This window comes from Felis catus, chromosome C2 (genome assembly GCF_018350175.1).
Source record: "Felis catus isolate Fca126 chromosome C2, F.catus_Fca126_mat1.0, whole genome shotgun sequence".
NCBI classification, from domain to species: domain Eukaryota; kingdom Metazoa; phylum Chordata; class Mammalia; order Carnivora; family Felidae; genus Felis; species Felis catus.
Window position 1 is genome coordinate 81,644,168 of NC_058376.1, and position 18,054 is coordinate 81,662,221.

The 18,054-nt window shown below is 38.8% G+C and overlaps 1 protein-coding gene across 4 annotated transcripts in view; it reads left to right on the plus strand.

The window, feature by feature from the left end:
* IGF2BP2 (insulin like growth factor 2 mRNA binding protein 2) overlaps window positions 1-18,054 on the plus strand; it is a 157,718-nt gene that overhangs the window by 121,468 nt on the left and 18,196 nt on the right. For 2 of the 4 annotated variants that reach the window (XM_019840016.3, XM_011286035.4), the window contains exons 6-10: window positions 77-349; window positions 2,180-2,314; window positions 11,032-11,154; window positions 11,510-11,645; window positions 13,937-14,065. In XM_019840016.3, coding sequence (XP_019695575.1) covers window positions 77-349; window positions 2,180-2,314; window positions 11,032-11,154; window positions 11,510-11,645; window positions 13,937-14,065 — 796 coding nt within the window. The remainder of the gene's footprint in view (window positions 1-76; window positions 350-2,179; window positions 2,315-11,031; window positions 11,155-11,509; window positions 11,646-13,936; window positions 14,066-18,054) is intronic. The other 2 variants (XM_019840017.3, XM_019840018.3) reach the window with 1 other exon arrangement.

Here is an 18,054-nt window from a genome sequence, read left to right on the forward strand (position 1 = left end):
GACCCCGTCCACTGGCCTGAGGGTCTTCTTTGACGTCAGGGTCTAACAAGGCTCACTTGCTGCTGCTGCATTTCAGAGCCATCGAGAAGCTAAGCGGGCATCAGTTTGAGAACTACTCCTTCAAGATTTCCTACATCCCGGATGAAGAGGTGAGCTCCCCTTCGCCCCCACAGCGAGCCCAGCGTGGGGACCACTCTTCCCGGGAGCAAGGCCACGCCCCTGGGGGCTCTTCTCAGGCCAGACAGATTGATTTCCCGCTGCGGATCCTGGTCCCCACCCAGTTTGTTGGTGCCATCATCGGAAAGGAGGGCTTGACCATAAAGAACATCACTAAGCAGACCCAGTCCCGGTACGTGCCTCCGGGGCTTCCTTTGCTTCCTTCTGACAGGCCCCCCGAGTGCTGGTGGGCCCCAGTCATCCTAGGTGGCTATCGCTTGCATCAGCAGGGGGGCTGTGCTAAATGGGATGGTGGCTTCTCAGAACTACTAACAGACTAACAAAGCTGGGGACTTCACAGTGCTTTCATGCCAATAGCCTAAAGGTCATACCCTGAATTACTAAAGGTTCTTAAAGCGGCAGAGAATTATTCTCATAAGCTTACTAGTGCTTGTGAATATATCACTTTCTAAAACAGCAGAGGTATGGGGCTGAACTTTGTGGGATCCCAGAAAGCAGTTACCTTAGTTCTTACCTCCTCTCTTGAGCTGGAGCCCTGGATGGTAGTCATTCTTTGAGATCACTTAGGTGGTCCCATAAATAGCTACATAAAAGGAGTAAGTGAGTCTGCTGTATTGAGTGAGAAATGAAGTATATTAGCCTCTGTTTAGTCATCTAAGGAGATGGAACTGGTAGTAGGAGTTGTAGTGGTTTGTTGGTTTTTGTATATTCTTAAGAACACAGCCTGATGTAACAAAGTACAGGATGCAAAGACCCCTGTTCAAGATTTACCACTAAATGTATAATCTTGGGGAAAAAAATAACTTCTCCGAGCATTAATGTCTTGTTCTGTAAGCCAGGATTATTGTTAGAATTAGGACAGCCAGGCAGATTGAATGAAATAATTGCTATGAAAGCATTTAAATTGCAAAACACCAAGTTACTGGCGAACGTGAGTTCCTTACATGGCCTAGTGCACTTTATTCACGTCATTCATTGAGTATCTTGTAACCCGAAAGAGAAAAAACACTGTTTTCTTCAAAGTGTCTGAGTTACTGCCAACTAATGGACACTTACAGGTATGAGTCCCAAGTTCATGATCACAGCAGTGAAATGATGACCTAGTAGAAAGGGGAAGTACTGTCTGCTGTTCCATTGATTTTAAAATCAGCCCTTTCTTCCCCTGCAAGTTTGCTTCACTGCAAAAGTAATTTTTAGTTGTATGTCTTTTTGTTCCAAAAATTTCTTAAAGTGGCTTTAAAAGTGCAAAAAGTTTAAGTAGAAGTGTAACACGTTAGTTCTCAAAGTATGTGCCCATTTTTTTTTTTATAAGTAGGTCAAAGACTTGGATCTGGGCTTTCTAACAGCCAAAATAAGAAGGGATACGATCAATTATGTGATTTTCAGAGTCAACAAAAACAAGTAGGGCCACAACAACCCCACGGAGTCTGATAAAGTCATCAAGCTTTTGAGCCATTAGTTTTAAGAGCCTGGAAGAAGGCAGGCTGCCAGGGGCAAGGAAACCAAAAACTTAGGCAGAGAGAGGGCATGCCTCTGTTTTTAATCCACACTCAAATATACAAAGCTTGCTTGAATTTGGTGTTTGGATTTGGATTAACATGTGGCTTTTAAAAGCTACAATCAGTGCAGAGACTGGCACCATGCCAGCATGCAGCGTTACCCTACTCCCTTTACCCTTTGCTTCTATGATCATTTGAAAGACTACACAAAATACTTCATTTACCAAACTGGCTTCATTACCAAGTGGGCTCAGTGCCTTTGTCCCACAGCACTCCTGCAAGGAATACTCCCTTCTAAATGAAACTGCAAAGTATTCAAGTTTGGCACAAGACCTCCTGCACTGCTTGCCACCTTATTGAAGAATGGCATTGGTTGCAAACGTGCTAATGACACTTCATGGTCTCTGTCCTTTTGCTGTACGTTGGCCCGTGCGACGCTTTCTCAAGACTAGGATCCTGTCCCAGATGACATTGTATTATGGCTTCTGATTTTTTCCCTACAGGGTAGACATCCATAGAAAGGAGAACTCTGGGGCTGCAGAGAAGCCCGTCACCATCCATGCCACCCCAGAGGGGACCTCTGAAGCCTGCCGCATGATTCTTGAAATCATGCAGAAAGAGGCTGATGAGACCAAATTGTAAGTTTGCATGTAATGCCCAGATCACTTAACAGAGAATAAGAGTAAGTTCTCAGTCTTTTAAGACAAATTTTTTAAAAGCTGTAATTTTGTTATTTAGTTAAAGGGACCAGAGGACAGATTATTTTTAAGAAATTTGTTCCCGGGGCGCCTGGGTGGCTCAGTCGGTTAAGCGTCCGACTTCGGCTCAGGTCATGATCTCGCGGTCCGTGGGTTCGAGCCCCGCGTCGGGCTCTGTGCTGACAGCTCAGAGCCTGGAGCCTGTTTCAGATTCTGTGTCTCCCTCTTTCTCTGACCCTCCCCTGTTCATGCGCGCTCTCTCTCTCTCTCTCTCTCTCTCTCTCCCTCTCTCCCTCTCTCTCTCTCTCTCTCTCAAAAATAAATAAAAACGTTAAAAAAAAATTTTTAAAAAAAAAAAAGAAATTTGTTCCCAAGAAGGATACAGTAGGAAATAGATGTTTTATGTTTATAATATGGCTGTTTCTCCACTTACATGTTTCTTTCAGTGACCTGAATGCTTCCATCACCCATTCCTAACATCTGTTTGTAGAAACATATAGATCCGTGCTAATGTTGTGCAATGACAGAAATGCTGTATATTTGCACTGTTCAATGTGATAGCCGTAGCTGCATGTTGCTACTGAGTGTTTGAAATGTGGCTAGTGCAATGGAAAAGCTGAATATTTATTTTAATTCATTAAAATTAAACAGTCACATTCATGGCTAATGGCTGTCATACTGGACCGTGCAGGTATGTATGGAATGTACCTTGTCATCAAAACCCATCAGTTACTGTTCCGGAAAACGTTTTTACCACCATGTTGCACTCGTGTAAATTTTCCTTAAGTAATAGAAACTGGTATCCAAGTAGCTACTCTTCTTCCATCTCCTTCCTTCCTTTTCTGTTTTTTACAAAATACTTCTTAGGATTTCTGAGTGTCATACCAATCCGAATGGCAGGTATGGTTCTTACTAAACCCATTGACTTTGTATTGTAGACGAATTAATGATAATGGAATAGACAGCATAACGAAAAAAGTTCTGTCATTTTGGCAAAAATCCATTTATGGGTAGTTTGACAGAGAAGCAGTGAGGGATGAATCAAATATAAAATTAATTTAGCAAATACAGTAATCTCAAATAAGAGTGTTTTAAAACCAAGAAGATGGAAGTAGTCCTTAAAAGGAAAACATTGCAAATCTCTTCTCGGATTTCATAAGGGACTCTAACATAGGAATTATTACTTATGAATTATTTACTCTGGGGCTTTCGAAACCCCCCCAGATACCATGGCTTAATTTGAATAAGCCCCTCCCCCAACCAGGGTATTGAAAACTTTTAAAAATAGCACCCTTTTTGGTCCCTCAACCTCTGTACAAGCAACTTAGAATATTCTAATTAATCAAGAAGACTGAGTTATAAATTGTATTTTTAAGTTTTTGTGTAGAGCCGACACAGAGTTGGAACATCTTTGAAATTAATGTTTTTGAGTGCCACAGTGTGGTAAGCACTGTGCCCGGAGATGAGGCTATAACCATAAGCAAGACCCAGTTCTTGCTTTCATGGAGCTTGCAGTCCAGTGGGAGAGTCCATTTGCTAAATGGATAGTTATAGGTAATTAAGTACAGCCACAAGAAGTGTGAGAGTAGAAGGTGGTTGCCTGTAGTTGAGACCTAATCAGGGTTTTCAGAGAACAGGAAGAGATTTTGGGGGCTTCAGAGAAGACCTCCCTGGGTAAGGACATTTAAGCTGAGCCCTGAGGGGGATGAGCAGGAGGTACAGGATGTAGAAGAGGGATCCTAAATTTGCTTTTTATTCATTTATCAAGTGTTTGTTGAGCATCTACTATGTGCCGGCGCTGTTCTGTGCGCCAGTGAACAAAGCCAACAAATATCCTGCATTCTGAATACATTCTGGTGGAGTTTCTTTTTTACTGTTGATAGTAGCAATGCATCTAGTACATGCCTTTGGTCCTAACTAGCAAAAAAAACATAACAAGTGACTTTGAAATTAAGAAACAATATTGTTCTGTCACATAATGAGAAGTCCAAAGATGGATGGCTCCAGGGTCAGTTGAATCATGGACTCAGAGACCCACAACCTTTCTTTCTACTTTATCTTCCTCAGAGGTATCTGATGCTCCCTTGGTGATGACAGGATGGCTATAGTAATTTCAGACCTTGTGTCCCCACAAAAAAAATAGTCAAAAGTTGAAAGAGAGAGCATCCTTGTTCCTTCTGTTTTGAACATTTTTTGGTTCAAAAATATAAAATTTATCATCTTAACCATTTTTTAATTGGAGTATAATTGATAACACTATATTTCAGTTATGCAACATAATTATTGAGTATTTGTATGTATTGTGAAATGATCACCACAATTAGTTAACCTGTGTCATCATACATAATTATAATTTTACAATTTTTTTCTTGTGATGATAACTTTTAAGATTTGCTCCCTTAGGAACTTTGAAATATTCAATACAGTATTATCTGTAATCACCATGCTGTACATTATATCCCATGACTTATTTATTTTATAACTGGAAGTTTGTAACTTTTGACTCCCTTCACTCATTTTGCCCACCCCTCATCCCCTACCTCTGGCAACCACTAATCTGTTCTGTGTACGTATGAGCTTGTGTTTTGTTTTAGATTCCACATGTAAATGAGATTATGCAGTATTTGTTTTTCTCTGATTTATTTCACTTAACCATTTGTAAGTATACAGTTCAGTAATGTTTTATATATTCACATTATTGTGAAACAGATCTCCAGAACTTTTTCATCTTGCAAAACTGAAATTGTACCCATTGAACAACTCCTCTTTTCCCTGTCCCTCTAGCCTCTGGTAACTACCATTTTACTTTCTGTTTCTATGAATTTGACTACTTTAGAGACCACATATAACTGGAATCATGCAGTATTTGTCTTTTTGTGACTGGCTTATTTCACTTAGCACAATGTCTTCAAGATTCATCCATGTTGTAGCATGCGAAAGGATTTTCTTCCTTTTTAAGGCTGAATAATATTCCATTGTATGCATACATCACATTTTATTTATTCATCCATGGATAGACTTTGGGTTGCTTTCACCTTCTGGCTATTGTGAATAGTGCTGTTATGAACATGAGTGTGCAAATATCTCTTTAAAATCCTACCTTCAATTCTTTTGAATTGAGAAGTGAGATTGCTAGATCATATGGTAGTTCTATTTTTAATTTTTGGAGGAACCTCCATACTGTTTTCCATAGCAATTACATCATTTTATAATACCAGTAATGCACAAGGGATTCAATTTCTCCATATCCTCACCAGCACTTGTTATTTTCTGTTATTTGGATGATAGCCAAAAGAATGGGTGTGAAATATTTTGTGTTCACAGTATCTCTTTGGTTTTTACTTGCATTTCTCTGATGATTGGTGAGATTGAGCATTTTTTCATATGCTTATTGGCCATTTGTATACATTTTTGGAGAATGTCTGTTCAAGTCTTTTGCCCATTTTTAAAATGGGTCATTTGAGGGGGGTGCCTGGGTGGCTCAGTCAGTTAAGCATCCAACTCTTGGTTTTGGTCAGGTTGTGATCTAACAGTTTCGTGAGTTTGAGCCCTACATAGGGCTTCTTGCTGAAGTTCAGAGCCTGCTTGGGATTCTGTCTCCCCCTTGCCCCCCCCCCAACATATGCTATCTCGTTCTCTCTCAAAATAAATAAATACACTTTAAAATTTTATAAAAATAAACAAAATGGGTCATTTGATTCTTTTGTTGTTGAGTTGTGGGAGTTCTTAATATATTCTGGATTTAATCCCTTATCAGATATGTGATTTGCAGATATTTACTTCTTTTCCCTAGGTTGCCTTTTCACTCTGTTGATTGTGTCCTTTGATGCACAAAAGTTTTTAAATTTGATGTTGGATTTTTCTATTTTGATGTTTGTTGCCTGTGCTTTTGTGGTCTCATGTCTAAGAAACTGTTGCTAAATCTAATGTCATGAAGCTTTCTCCTGTGTTTCTTCTAGGAATATTATAGTTTTACATTTACATTTATTCCATTTTGAGTTAATTTTTGTATATGGAGTAAGATAAAGGTGTAGCTTCATTCTTTTTCATGTGGATATCCTGCTTTCCCAGCACCATTTGTCCTTTTCCCCACTGTGTTATCTTGGCACCCTTATCAAAGATCATTTGATCATATATGCAAGGGTTTATTTCTGGGTTCTGGGTTCTGTTCCATTGATTTCTTTGTCTGTCTTATTTAATTGTAGAGAGAGAGAAAGCACATGAGCAAGGAAGAGGGGCAGAGGGAGAGAAAGAGAGAATCTCAAACAGGCTCCACACTCAGTGCAGAGCCCAACACGGGACTCGATCGCATGACCTCAGAATCATGACCCAAGCCGAAATCAAGAGTTGGATACTCAACTGACTGAGTCATGCAGTTACCCCTATTTGTCTGTGTTGATGCCACTACCATGCTCTTTTAATTACTGTAGCCTTGTAATATGTTTTGAAATCAGGAAGTGTGAGTTCTCCAACTTTGTTCTTCTTTTTCCAAATTGTTTTGACTGTTCAGGGTCCCTTGCAATTCCAAATGAATATTTCTGCAAAAAATTCCATTGGAATTTTGGTAAGGGATTGCACTGAAACTGTAGATCACTTTGGGTAGTGTGGACATTTAAACAATATTAAATCTTCCAATTCACGAACATAGGATGTCTTTACATTTATTTTTGTCTTCTTTACTTTCTTTCACCAGTGTTATATAGTTTTCAGTGTATAAATATATTACCTCCCTGGTTAGGTTTATTCCTAAGTATTTTATTCTTTATGATACTATTATAAATGAAATTATTTTCTTAAATTTCTTTTCAGGTTGTTCATTGTTAGTGTATAGAAACACAATTGATTTTTGTATGTTGATTTTATATTCTGCAACTTTGCTGAATGAGTTTATTCTAACAGTTTTTGTTTTGTTTTGTTTTGTTGGAAATTCAGAGTTCTCTTTATATAAGATTATATTATCTGCAAACAGAGTCTTTAGATTTTCAATTTGGAATTGAATCAATTTCAATTTTTATTTCTTTTTCTTACCTAATTGCTCTAGCTAGCACTTCCAATACTAAGTTGAATACAAGTGGTGAAAGTGAGTATCCTTCTCTGATTCCTGATCTTAGAGGAAAGCTTGCAGTCTTTCAGCATTGAATATGATATTCACTGTGGGCTTTTCACAAATGGCCTTTGTTAAGGTAGTTTCCTTCTATTCCTAGATTGTTACGTGTTTTTATCATGAAAGGGTGTTAATTTTTTGTCAAATGCTTTTTCTACGTCGAGATGATCATGTGGTTTTTGACCTTCATTGTATTAATGTGGTGTATTACATTGATTTTTATATATTGAACCCACCCTGCATTGCAGAAATATGTCCTACTTGGTCATAATGTATCATCCTTTTATGGTGTAATGCTTTTGGATTCTGTTTACTTGTATTTTGTTAAGGACTTTTGTATCAATGTTCATCAGGGATATTGGCCTGTAGTTTTCTTTCCTTGAAATGTCTTTGTCTAGTTTTGGTATTAGAGTAGAGCTGGCCTCATAGAATCAGTTTGGAAATGTTCCCTCTTCTTCAGTTTTTTGGAAGAGTTGGAGAAGGATTGGTGTTAATTCTTTTTTTTTTTTTTTTTTTTTTTTTAATTTTTTTAATGTTTGTTTTTTGAGAGAGACAGAGCACAAGCTGGGGAGGGGCAGAGAGAGGGAGACACAGAATCTGAAGCAGGCTCCAGGCTCTGGAGCTGTCAGCACAGAGCCTGATGTGGGGCTCCAAACCCTCCAAATCACAAGATCATGACCCAAGCTGAAGTCAGAGGCCTAACTGACTGAGCCACCCAGGTGCCCCTGTTGGGAGGTTTTTAATTACGATTCAGTCTCCTTACTCATTATTGATCTGTTCAGATTTTCTATTCAAGGTTCAGTTTAGTAGGGTTTGTGTTTCTGGGAACATCCATTTCTTCTAGGTTATCTATTTTGTTGATGTACAACTATAAATAATATTCTCTTGTAATGATTTTTATTTCTGTGATATGAGTTACACTGTCTTCTCTTTCATTTCTGATTTTAGATATTTGAGTGTTCTTTCTTTTCTTAGTTAATCTAGATAATGTTTGTCAGTTTTGTTGACCTTTTCAGAACAGTTCTTGGTTTCTCCTTTTTTCTCTCTCTCTCTTTTGCTTATCTTTGCTCTAATCTTTATCATTTACATCTTTAAATTAGCTTTGGGTTTAGTTTATTCTCTTCCTAATTCCTTGAAGTTGTTGATTTGAAACCTTTCATTCTGTTTCTTTGTGTTGTTGTTTGTTTTTTTTTTTTTAATCCATTCAGCCAATCCATGTCTTTAGATTGGGAAGTTTAATTATTTTACATTTAAAGTAATTACTCATCAGAAAGACTTACTATTGCCATTTTGTTGTCTGTAAGTCTCATAGCTTTACTGTCCCTCATTTTCTCTCTTACTGCCTTTTTTTGTGTGTTTTTTTCTTTGTTCTTTGCTTTTTGGGTGTTTTTAGTTATACTTTGAGTCCCTTCTCATTTCCTTTTATGTGTATATCCTATAGACATTTTCTATTTGGTTACCATTGCAATTACATAAAACATCCTAAAGTTATAGCATTCTATTTTAAACTGATAGCAACTTAACTTTAATAATATTCAAAAACTCTGCTCTTTTACAGCTCTATCCCCCCACTTTATTATTGATGTCACATATTACTCTTTATGTATTTTATACCCACTAACAGATTTATCTTTTTTGAAATGTTATTTAAATTCTATGCATCAGAATTCTTATAGTACAGGTTATATTCTATTTGTGTGTTTACTTTTACTAGAGAACCTGATATTTTCATATGGCTTTGTGTTGCTGTCTACTGTCCTTTTTTTCCATTAAAGGACTCCTTTTAGCATTTCTTCTAGAGCAAGTGTAATAATAATGAACTCCCTTAGCTTTTGTTTATCTGGGAAAGTCTTATTTCTCCTTCATTTTCAAAGGACACTTTTGCCAGTTACAGTATTCCTGGTTGATGTGTTTTTCTTTAAGCATTTTGAATATATCATCCCACTCCCTTCTGTCTTGCAAACTTTCTGTTGAGAAAACTGCTAATAATCTTATGGAAACTCCCTTGTATGTGACTAATCACTTTTCTCTTGCTGCTTTCAGGATTCTGTCTTTGACTTTGGACACTTGAATTATAATATGTCTCAGCGTGGTTCTCTTGGGTTTTGTCCCAGTTAGAGTTCTTTGACCTTCTTGAATCTATGTGTCCATTTCTTTCCTGAGATTTGGAAAGTTTTCTGCCATCTTCAAATGAGCTCTCTGCCTTCTTTCCTCCTTCTGGGATTCACATGAGTATCCATTAGCATGGCCATAAGTCCCTTAGCCTTTCTTTGTGCTTTTGGGGGGCTTTTTTCATTCTTTTTTCTTTTTCCTCCTTTAACTTCCTGATTTCAAATGACCAGTCTTCAAGTTTGATCAGTCTTTCTTCTGCCTGTCAAGTCTGCTTGTTGAACCTCTTTAATGAGTTTTTTTGATTTGGTTATTATATTTTTTAGTTCCATTATTTGTTTTTATAGTTTTTTTCTTTGTTGATATTCTAATTTTTTCATGCATAGTTTTCCTGATTTTGTTTAGTTGTCTGTCTGTGTTCTCATTGAGTGTCTTTCTGACAGTTATATAAATTCTTTATCAGGTAGCTCATAGATCTGCATTTCTTTAGGGTTGTTTTCTGGAGTTAAATTTTGATCCTTTGATTAGGCCATGTTTCCCTGTTTCTTTGTATGTCCTTTAATATTTTGCTGGGATTTGAACATTTGAAAAAACAACCATCTCTCAGTCTTTGTGTACTGGTTTCATTCAGGGGAAGACCTTCACTTACCAGCCCTGCTTATGGTCTTAGGGATTCTCAAACCTTTTCTCATCTCTTTCTTCCCCTGGTTTCTGACTGTAGAACTGCAGCTCTAACATACTGCTCACCTCTGTTTTCAGTGCCTTCCAAAACTCTAGCACCAGTCTCCTAAGTGCTCCAAGTCAGCAAGACAGAAACCGACCCCTTGGTGGCTCCTAGATAAGACATATGTTGAATATATGGTCAAGTCTTTGGTTTCCATCCCATGGGAGGATTCCTGATAAGGGATATTTCCTCCCATTTGCTCCTAGCTATGCTGCATAGAGGAAGGAGCATGTACAGGCATACCAAACACTGTAAATTTTCCTACTCCTTTTGCTAGAATTCTTTCTTGGTGGCCAAGGTGCTATAGCTTCTCAGCTGATCTCTAGAATTCTCACAGAGGTGTTCTAGTCTCTCTGTTGTTAACTTGATGTCTCTGTGGGATTAGGAGAACCTGTGGCTTCCTACTCTGCCATCTGGCTGGTGTTCTTCCTTGTGTTTTTTAAGAGCAAGGAAACCTTCCTAAAGTCCTGTAACAGACTTCTCCTCTTACTTCCCTGGCTAGATTTGCCTCATGGCACCCACTTCCAATCAGTCTCAACAAGGGAATATAATTATTATGATTTGGCTTATGTTAATCAGAACTCATGTACTCTGGGATCACCATTTGATACCTAAACAAAATGGCTCCCCTTTGTAAAGGGAACAAAAGTGGTTTAATAGCTATTAGGAGACGACCAATGTGCCCACCATAAGTGTTAAATTGTTGTTTGTCTCTTTTAGAGCCGAAGAGATTCCTCTGAAGATCTTGGCCCACAATGGCTTAGTTGGAAGACTTATTGGAAAAGAAGGCAGAAATTTGAAGAAAATTGAACATGAGACAGGGACCAAGATAACAATCTCATCGTAAGCCACCCATTCAGATTAATTGTGCCCAAAATGGAGAACTTGAGCATTTTGATATGCCCAACTCCTTCATCTACTTTTCCTTAAAATGGGAACATAATTATAAACGATATAAATATATCTAACACCATCAAAACAAATACATAAATAGTTACAGTCAGACATTTTCTACTATGGATATGAGCTAAGTCACCTCTAAGACGCGAGATCAGATGGCAAGTATTTGATGCGACAGTGTGTGGTGAGGGAATCCAGTTTTCTCCCCACGTCCTCCACCAAGACTTGTTTGTGATCCTTCTGGGATTTTATTTTTCCTTTTGAAAAAAGGAAATCTCTCTTTTTTCCCGGTGGCCAGCTTGCAGGATTTGAGCATATACAACCCCGAAAGAACCATCACTGTGAAGGGCACAGTCGAGGCCTGTGCCAATGCAGAGGTAGAGATTATGAAGAAGCTCCGTGAGGCCTTTGAAAATGATATGCTGGCTGTTAATGTAAGTGCCAATGCTTTCTTCTCTACTGGTTTTCACATGTGTTTTCAGGCAGGACACAAGCCTCTCTAAGAATAGTTGTCATTCAGCTGCTGAGGAAGTGCCTTAGAATAGATCTGCAGAGTTATTCCTGCCTTCCTGGGGCAAGAGCATTAAAACAAGCAGGAAACCAACTAGTAAATTATGATAAATGCACTGGACAAAATAGTGTGAAGCTATTAAAAGCTTAACTTTGAGGATTATAAAATGATGAATTACTTACGATATTAATTAAGAAAAGAGCAGATAGAAGTGTATTTAACTAGGGTTATAATTATGTAAAATAGTATGGAGCAAAATGGAAGGCTACCTACAAAAATAAAAACAGCTGGTATATTAGGAAAGTTGGATTTTTTTCTACTTTACAAACTTTCTGTCATGTTGTCCTGTTACTTTTTAAATTTAAAAATGCTTCAAAAGTAAACTCTGATTTTCATCCCTGTCTTACTGATGTGCACTTCTGGATCACCCGGGAAATGTCAATCACCTTGGCTGTCCCTGATTGTTCCGGCAGACGTCTGGATTTGGGCTTGTCCTTCCTGTTACTGCTAACTGATTCTCACTTTACAATGGGGAGACACCAGTCTGACCTTCAGAAATCTTAAAAATCTCGCCTGTCAGCAAAGCCCAAGCCCAACTCAGAGGAGTCATTTGTTTCACTGTTTTTTATTATAATGATATTCTGACATAAAAGAGGAAAGGATACTGCAATAAGTCGTCATATGCCTATAGTCCATCTTCAGCGGTTATCAACTCATGGCCTGCTTTGTTTCACCTAAGCCTCCATGTGCTTTCCCAGCCTCCCTGAATGACCTGGAAGCAAATCCCAGACCTGGTGATGTTTCATAGAGGAGTAAATGTTGACAAAGAGTTACATAGGCTAAAGCCAGTGCCATCAGTGCACCTCTTTCTAAGGACCCTCCAGCTCAGGTCAGAACACTATCCCCTCCTCGCCCCAGCACCCCCTTAGCAGCCCACATCACATATGGGACATGATGAGTACAAGATCACATTGTCACTTTCTCCCCGTTTGTGTGTATTTGTCTGTGGAAGTATCCTCAGATGACATCACTGTCTTCTTTTGGACTCTTGACATCATATAATGTCATCCAGAAAAGCTACAAAAGGGTCTGGGTGCTCTAAGTATCTCCACTTAGCGTATCGTTTAGATTCATTCATATCTGTACCAAAGTCACGCGTTGACAGATGATTAACAAAATTACTGGATCTTATATATCAAATGGGGTAAAGGTTAAAGAACCCAGCTCTCCTATTCCAAACATCCTAAAAGAAGGCAAGTTAGTCACAGATAAGAAAACAGAAAATGTTAGAGAACTGCTTAGTGTTCAGGGAGATGAAGGGGCAGGGTGGACACAGCCCAGATGACTGCATCCCTGTGCAGTTAATACCCACCCCCTGCCTAGGTGAGCATCCCCATGTTGAAATGTGAAATAAGTAAGCAAGAGAGATAATCATAACACTTGCAACTAAATGGTGAAAAATTCAAAGTTGTGAACCATCCTGAACCTGAGAATGGAGTTTACGTGTGTTATAGTATCCTAGTGAAAGATCTGATCTTTCTCTGGATAGAGTTGGAAAAACATATTAACTCAATATTTTTTAAACATATTCATTCCACAAGTATTTATTGAGTACTTACTATGTACCAGGCACTGAGCACACAACACTGAGGAATATAGTCTCTGTCCATGAGGAAGTTATGATCTAAAAGGGAAGGGGCAACTACACAGGCAAGTCAAATACCATGTGATGAGATTTCAAATATTATTTGAAGGAAACACAGGAATGTTGGTGGGGGCACACAGAAAGGTCACTGGAGTGGAGACCTTTGGAGTGAGGAGACACCTAAGCTCAGGTGAAACCCACATGGCAAGTAGGACTTAGGTCAGGAGGAAGAGAAGCAGTTTCCCTGCATGATGGATAATGTGTGCAGAGGCCCAGAGGGGAGAGAGGAGTGGGACTGGGCAGGGTGGGGATGAGTGGTTAGCAGGAGAGAAGATATGGTGGCCTGGGTCCCCCAGAGGAGCGTTGTTGGCTGTGTTAAGATGTGTAGACACTCTCAGAGAAGCTTTGCAGGTCAGCTTGAGGTTTGGAGAGCCCACCCCAGCAACAAGGGGGTCCGTGAGGCCAGGGCAGAGCTGATTAGGAGACCGGACAAAAGATGGAGGTTGACTCAGGCAAGCTGGGCCTCTCTGGTCTCCTCCCCTCATCTTTTTCTCCATTTCTGTTCCCAGCAACAAGCCAATCTGATCCCGGGGTTGAACCTCAGCGCACTTGGCATCTTTTCAACAGGACTGTCCGTGCTGCCTCCACCAACAGGGCCCCGAGGAGCTCCCCCCGCTCCCCCTTACCACCCTTTCGCTGTAAGTAGCTCAGCACCCAGAGGTTTGCTCATGTTCTGGGCACCCCCAGGCAGCAGCGTTACTCTGCTATGTTGAATCAGAGCTAAAGCTTTAATTTGGAGGCTGTGCTCATAAGTGATTGTAGGATAAATCCAACATTTCTTAGTACTTCTTCCTAATGGACAGATAAATATTATTAAAAATCCTCTAAGTACGTGCTCTGAAACATAGTATATGTCATACCTAGGAAAGAAACTACAGTGCTAGCAAATTCACTAACTAGAAGCCTATTATAAAAAAGGAAATTTGAATTTCTTAATTCAAATAAGAATCATGAGTATTGTTCATTTATTAAAATAATAGGGTACCTGGATGACTCTTGAATATATATATATATGTACATATATATATATACACACATATATATATTACATATATCTCTTGCCTGTGTCTACAACTCAAATGCATCATATTTTATTAATAGACAGTTTTTAAAAGAAAATAATACACAACATTTGTTTCTAAACAGCACAATGCCTGGCATTTAGTAGGTTCTCAATAAGTATTTACTGAGTCCTAATTAACAACAAAAGAAGAAATGTGAATGTTCGCAAGTTTTCTAATTGTTGCTTCCATTTACAAGCATTATAGATCAATACATTATCAAATTGGGGTTCAGGATACTTGACAGCTTTTTTTTTCACTCCTAATTCTTCTGTATACGTATTGCTTATTTTTTTAAGCAAACTTTCTTTCCTCCAACGTTCATACTTTTTAGTGGGAAGAATTAGGTTGATGAACACTACCTTGGCCACTCTTTTCTTTTGAGAGGTGGTCTCTAGTGTAGGCATTGCAGCGTGAGCATTCCTAGTAGCTCTTTGGATTATTTGTAGAGAGGCTGAAACCACTGTGCTCTTCTGCCAAGAATATACAGACATGAACTGACACCCACATTTTTAGTCACAAGAATGTACACATTCTGCAGTCTTGTTTATGTACAGATCTTCTGAGCCATTTCTAAATCTTCATACCATTTCTTTAGAGTTACATCCATTTTCTCTTAAACTAAAGGATGGGGCCCAGTATTGAGCCATGTGTGTGGAGATGAGAGCCAGGATAAGTGGGATCTGGGATGTGACAAGAAGGATTGTGGCAGCTGTGACAGTCATGTGTCTGCTCCAGGGACTTAGAACAGTGATGACAGGTGCCTGTCCCCAAGTCTTTGCTGTGAGATTTAACAATGACCAAGCTTGGGACATTTCAGTGGTGTTGAGACACATCCCCTTTTCTTAGGAGAAAGGCTGTGTCTACTGCCTACAGAAGATAACCTCAGAACTTGAGGTAAACAGTGGGGGAAAGGTATGTTAAAACAGGCCACTTCTAAAATTGGTAATCTGAGGGGGTGAGCAAACCCTTACTCTGAGATTTGGCACAAGGGCCAGACTCCCCCACCACTTATTTTTGTAAATAAAAAAAAATTTTTTTTTATGTTTCATTTACTTTTGAGAGAGAGAGAGCACACACATGAGCAGGGTAGGGGCAGAGAGAAGGGGGGACAGAGGATCCAAAGCGGGCTCTGCACTGACAGCAGTGAGCCCGGTGCAGGTCTTGAACTCATGAACCGTGAGACTGTGAGCTGAACCAAAGTCGGACACTCAACCCACTGAGCCACCCAGGCACCCCTGTCAATAAAATTTTATTGGAACATAGCCATGACCCTTTGTTTATATATTGTCTATTTGCTTTTTTTGCTATGATGGTGGAGTTGAGTAGATGCAGTTAGAAACCTAAAATATATATTTGGCCCTTTACAGAAAGAGTTCACAGACCCTTGAAATAAAACCAGGGGAAAAGCTCTCATGTGATAGCAGGATATTTTCTAAACTTGAAAATAAGGTTTGCCAGTTGGAAAGCTCCTTTTCATCTGAGATTTTCACTAAAACAGTACAATAACCATTTTACTAAATAAAATACATAGTTCCTGTTCTTCATCAAATAGATTTTACTTTCTTTATGAAGCTAAAAGCCATGTGGTTCTGATCTTGATCACATAGATCAAGATTAGATTCTAACCACAGCACATAGTTGCCCCAACTTTCTGTGACTCTCCTTCCCTGGGGCGGCTGTTGAAGTGCAGAGCCAGGGAATGGAGGTGGCCATCACTGCCTACCTGTGCAGGACCTAGGACAGGTCCCCAAAGCCACACCTGCAGAGTGTGCATTGCAGGTTGATGGGCCCAGGCATCCTGAGGACAGAGTGGGGTGGGAGTGATAGGCATGTTTTAAATACTTCTATTATTTTCTTGTCATGTAGGCTTTCAGATTTTCAGAAACCTTGGGTATTTCTTTCCTTTTATGTATCACAAAACACCAGTACTTTTGCTCTTGGGATCCAAAGGTCAGGAAGTCTCTGTACCTCTATACATGGAGCTTACACGTGCCAAGGTTGGTCTCTAACCTCTTCAATTTTGAAAGCATATGTGTATGTATGAAAACTTACTATTCTCTGGTTATAAAAGTAATATGTACATAGCATTTAAGAAGCAAATAATACAGGGGTGCCTGGGTGGCTCAGTCGGTTAAGCGTCCGACTTCGGCTCAGGTCATGATCTCGCGGTTTGTGAGTTTGAGCCCTGTGTTGGGCTCTGTGCTGACAGCTCAGAGCCTGGAGCCTGCTTTGGATTCTGTGTCTCCCCCTCTCTGCCCCTCTCCGCCCCTCTCCTGCTCATGCTCTCTCTCTGTCTCTCAAAAATAAATATATGTTAAAATAAATTTAAAATAAAAAAGAAATAATACAGAAATGTAGAAAGTGCAAGTTTTTTCTCAATGTAGAAATAACCAGTGTTTGCACATATGAGTGTGTGTACATATAATTTCTAAATGTTAAATACATGCTACATGTACCTAAAATATATATATTCAAGGCATTCACTCTGCTGTGGAAATCCTTGTACGTTGGCTCTTTTATCCAATTATTTCCTCAGAATAAATTCCTTGAAATAGAATTGCTGAGCCAAAGAATATATAAATTTTCTACATGATATATAATTATAAAATACGTAAATGTTGATACATAATACATAGATTTCAATACATGGAGGATGTATACTACTTTTCCCTCTCACCAATGTGTGATACAGATTTTTTCTCCCATACTCTCATAACCCATGTGATTATCCCTTGCAGTCTGATACTTCATACCTTTCTTTTGTTATTATGAGGCTCAACAGTTTTTACTGGCCATTTTTCCCCCTCTAATGAATTGTCTTTCTGTATCCTTCGCCCATCAGTCTTTTGAAAGGCAGTATAGGTTCTGGAGCCAGACCACTTGCATTTGAATCTCTCTACTATCACTTGCTGTTTTTAACCTCGGACAAATGCCTTAACCTCTTTGCATCTCAGTGTCCCTATCTATAAGATGGGGGTGGTAATTGTATATATCATGGTGTTGTTGTAAGGGTTTTTGAGTAAGTTAAAACCTGCACATAATTATTTCTGTGTAAAATTAGTGCTATTGTCATCATCTTTATTTTCCGTCTTTTTGTTACTGATTTGTAACAGCTAATTACATATTAAGGCCATTATCCACTTGTCATACTGTAAGTATTTTTCACCAGCTTGTTATTTCTCTTTGCTTTATTTGTCGTGTCTTGTGCCATAATAATTTTAAATATATTTTGGACAAACTGTTGTATGAAGTAAATCATAAACATGTCCCTTGGCCTGCCTTCTCTTACCCAAATTTTACCCAGTAACCACTCCCCCAAAGTATAGCACCTTTATGTTTCCATTTTTCAAAAATGTTTTCTAAGCATATATACAATCATATTATTCAAAACTATAAGTGGAATCATGTCATACACACAGAATTACAAGGGTTTTGTTTTTGTTTCACTTATTATGGGCATTTTTTCACAATTAAACCTAATTCTCTTTAATGTCTACGTAGTATACCATTATATGAATTTACTATAATTTTTCTAACCAGCACACTATTTTTAGACATTTGAA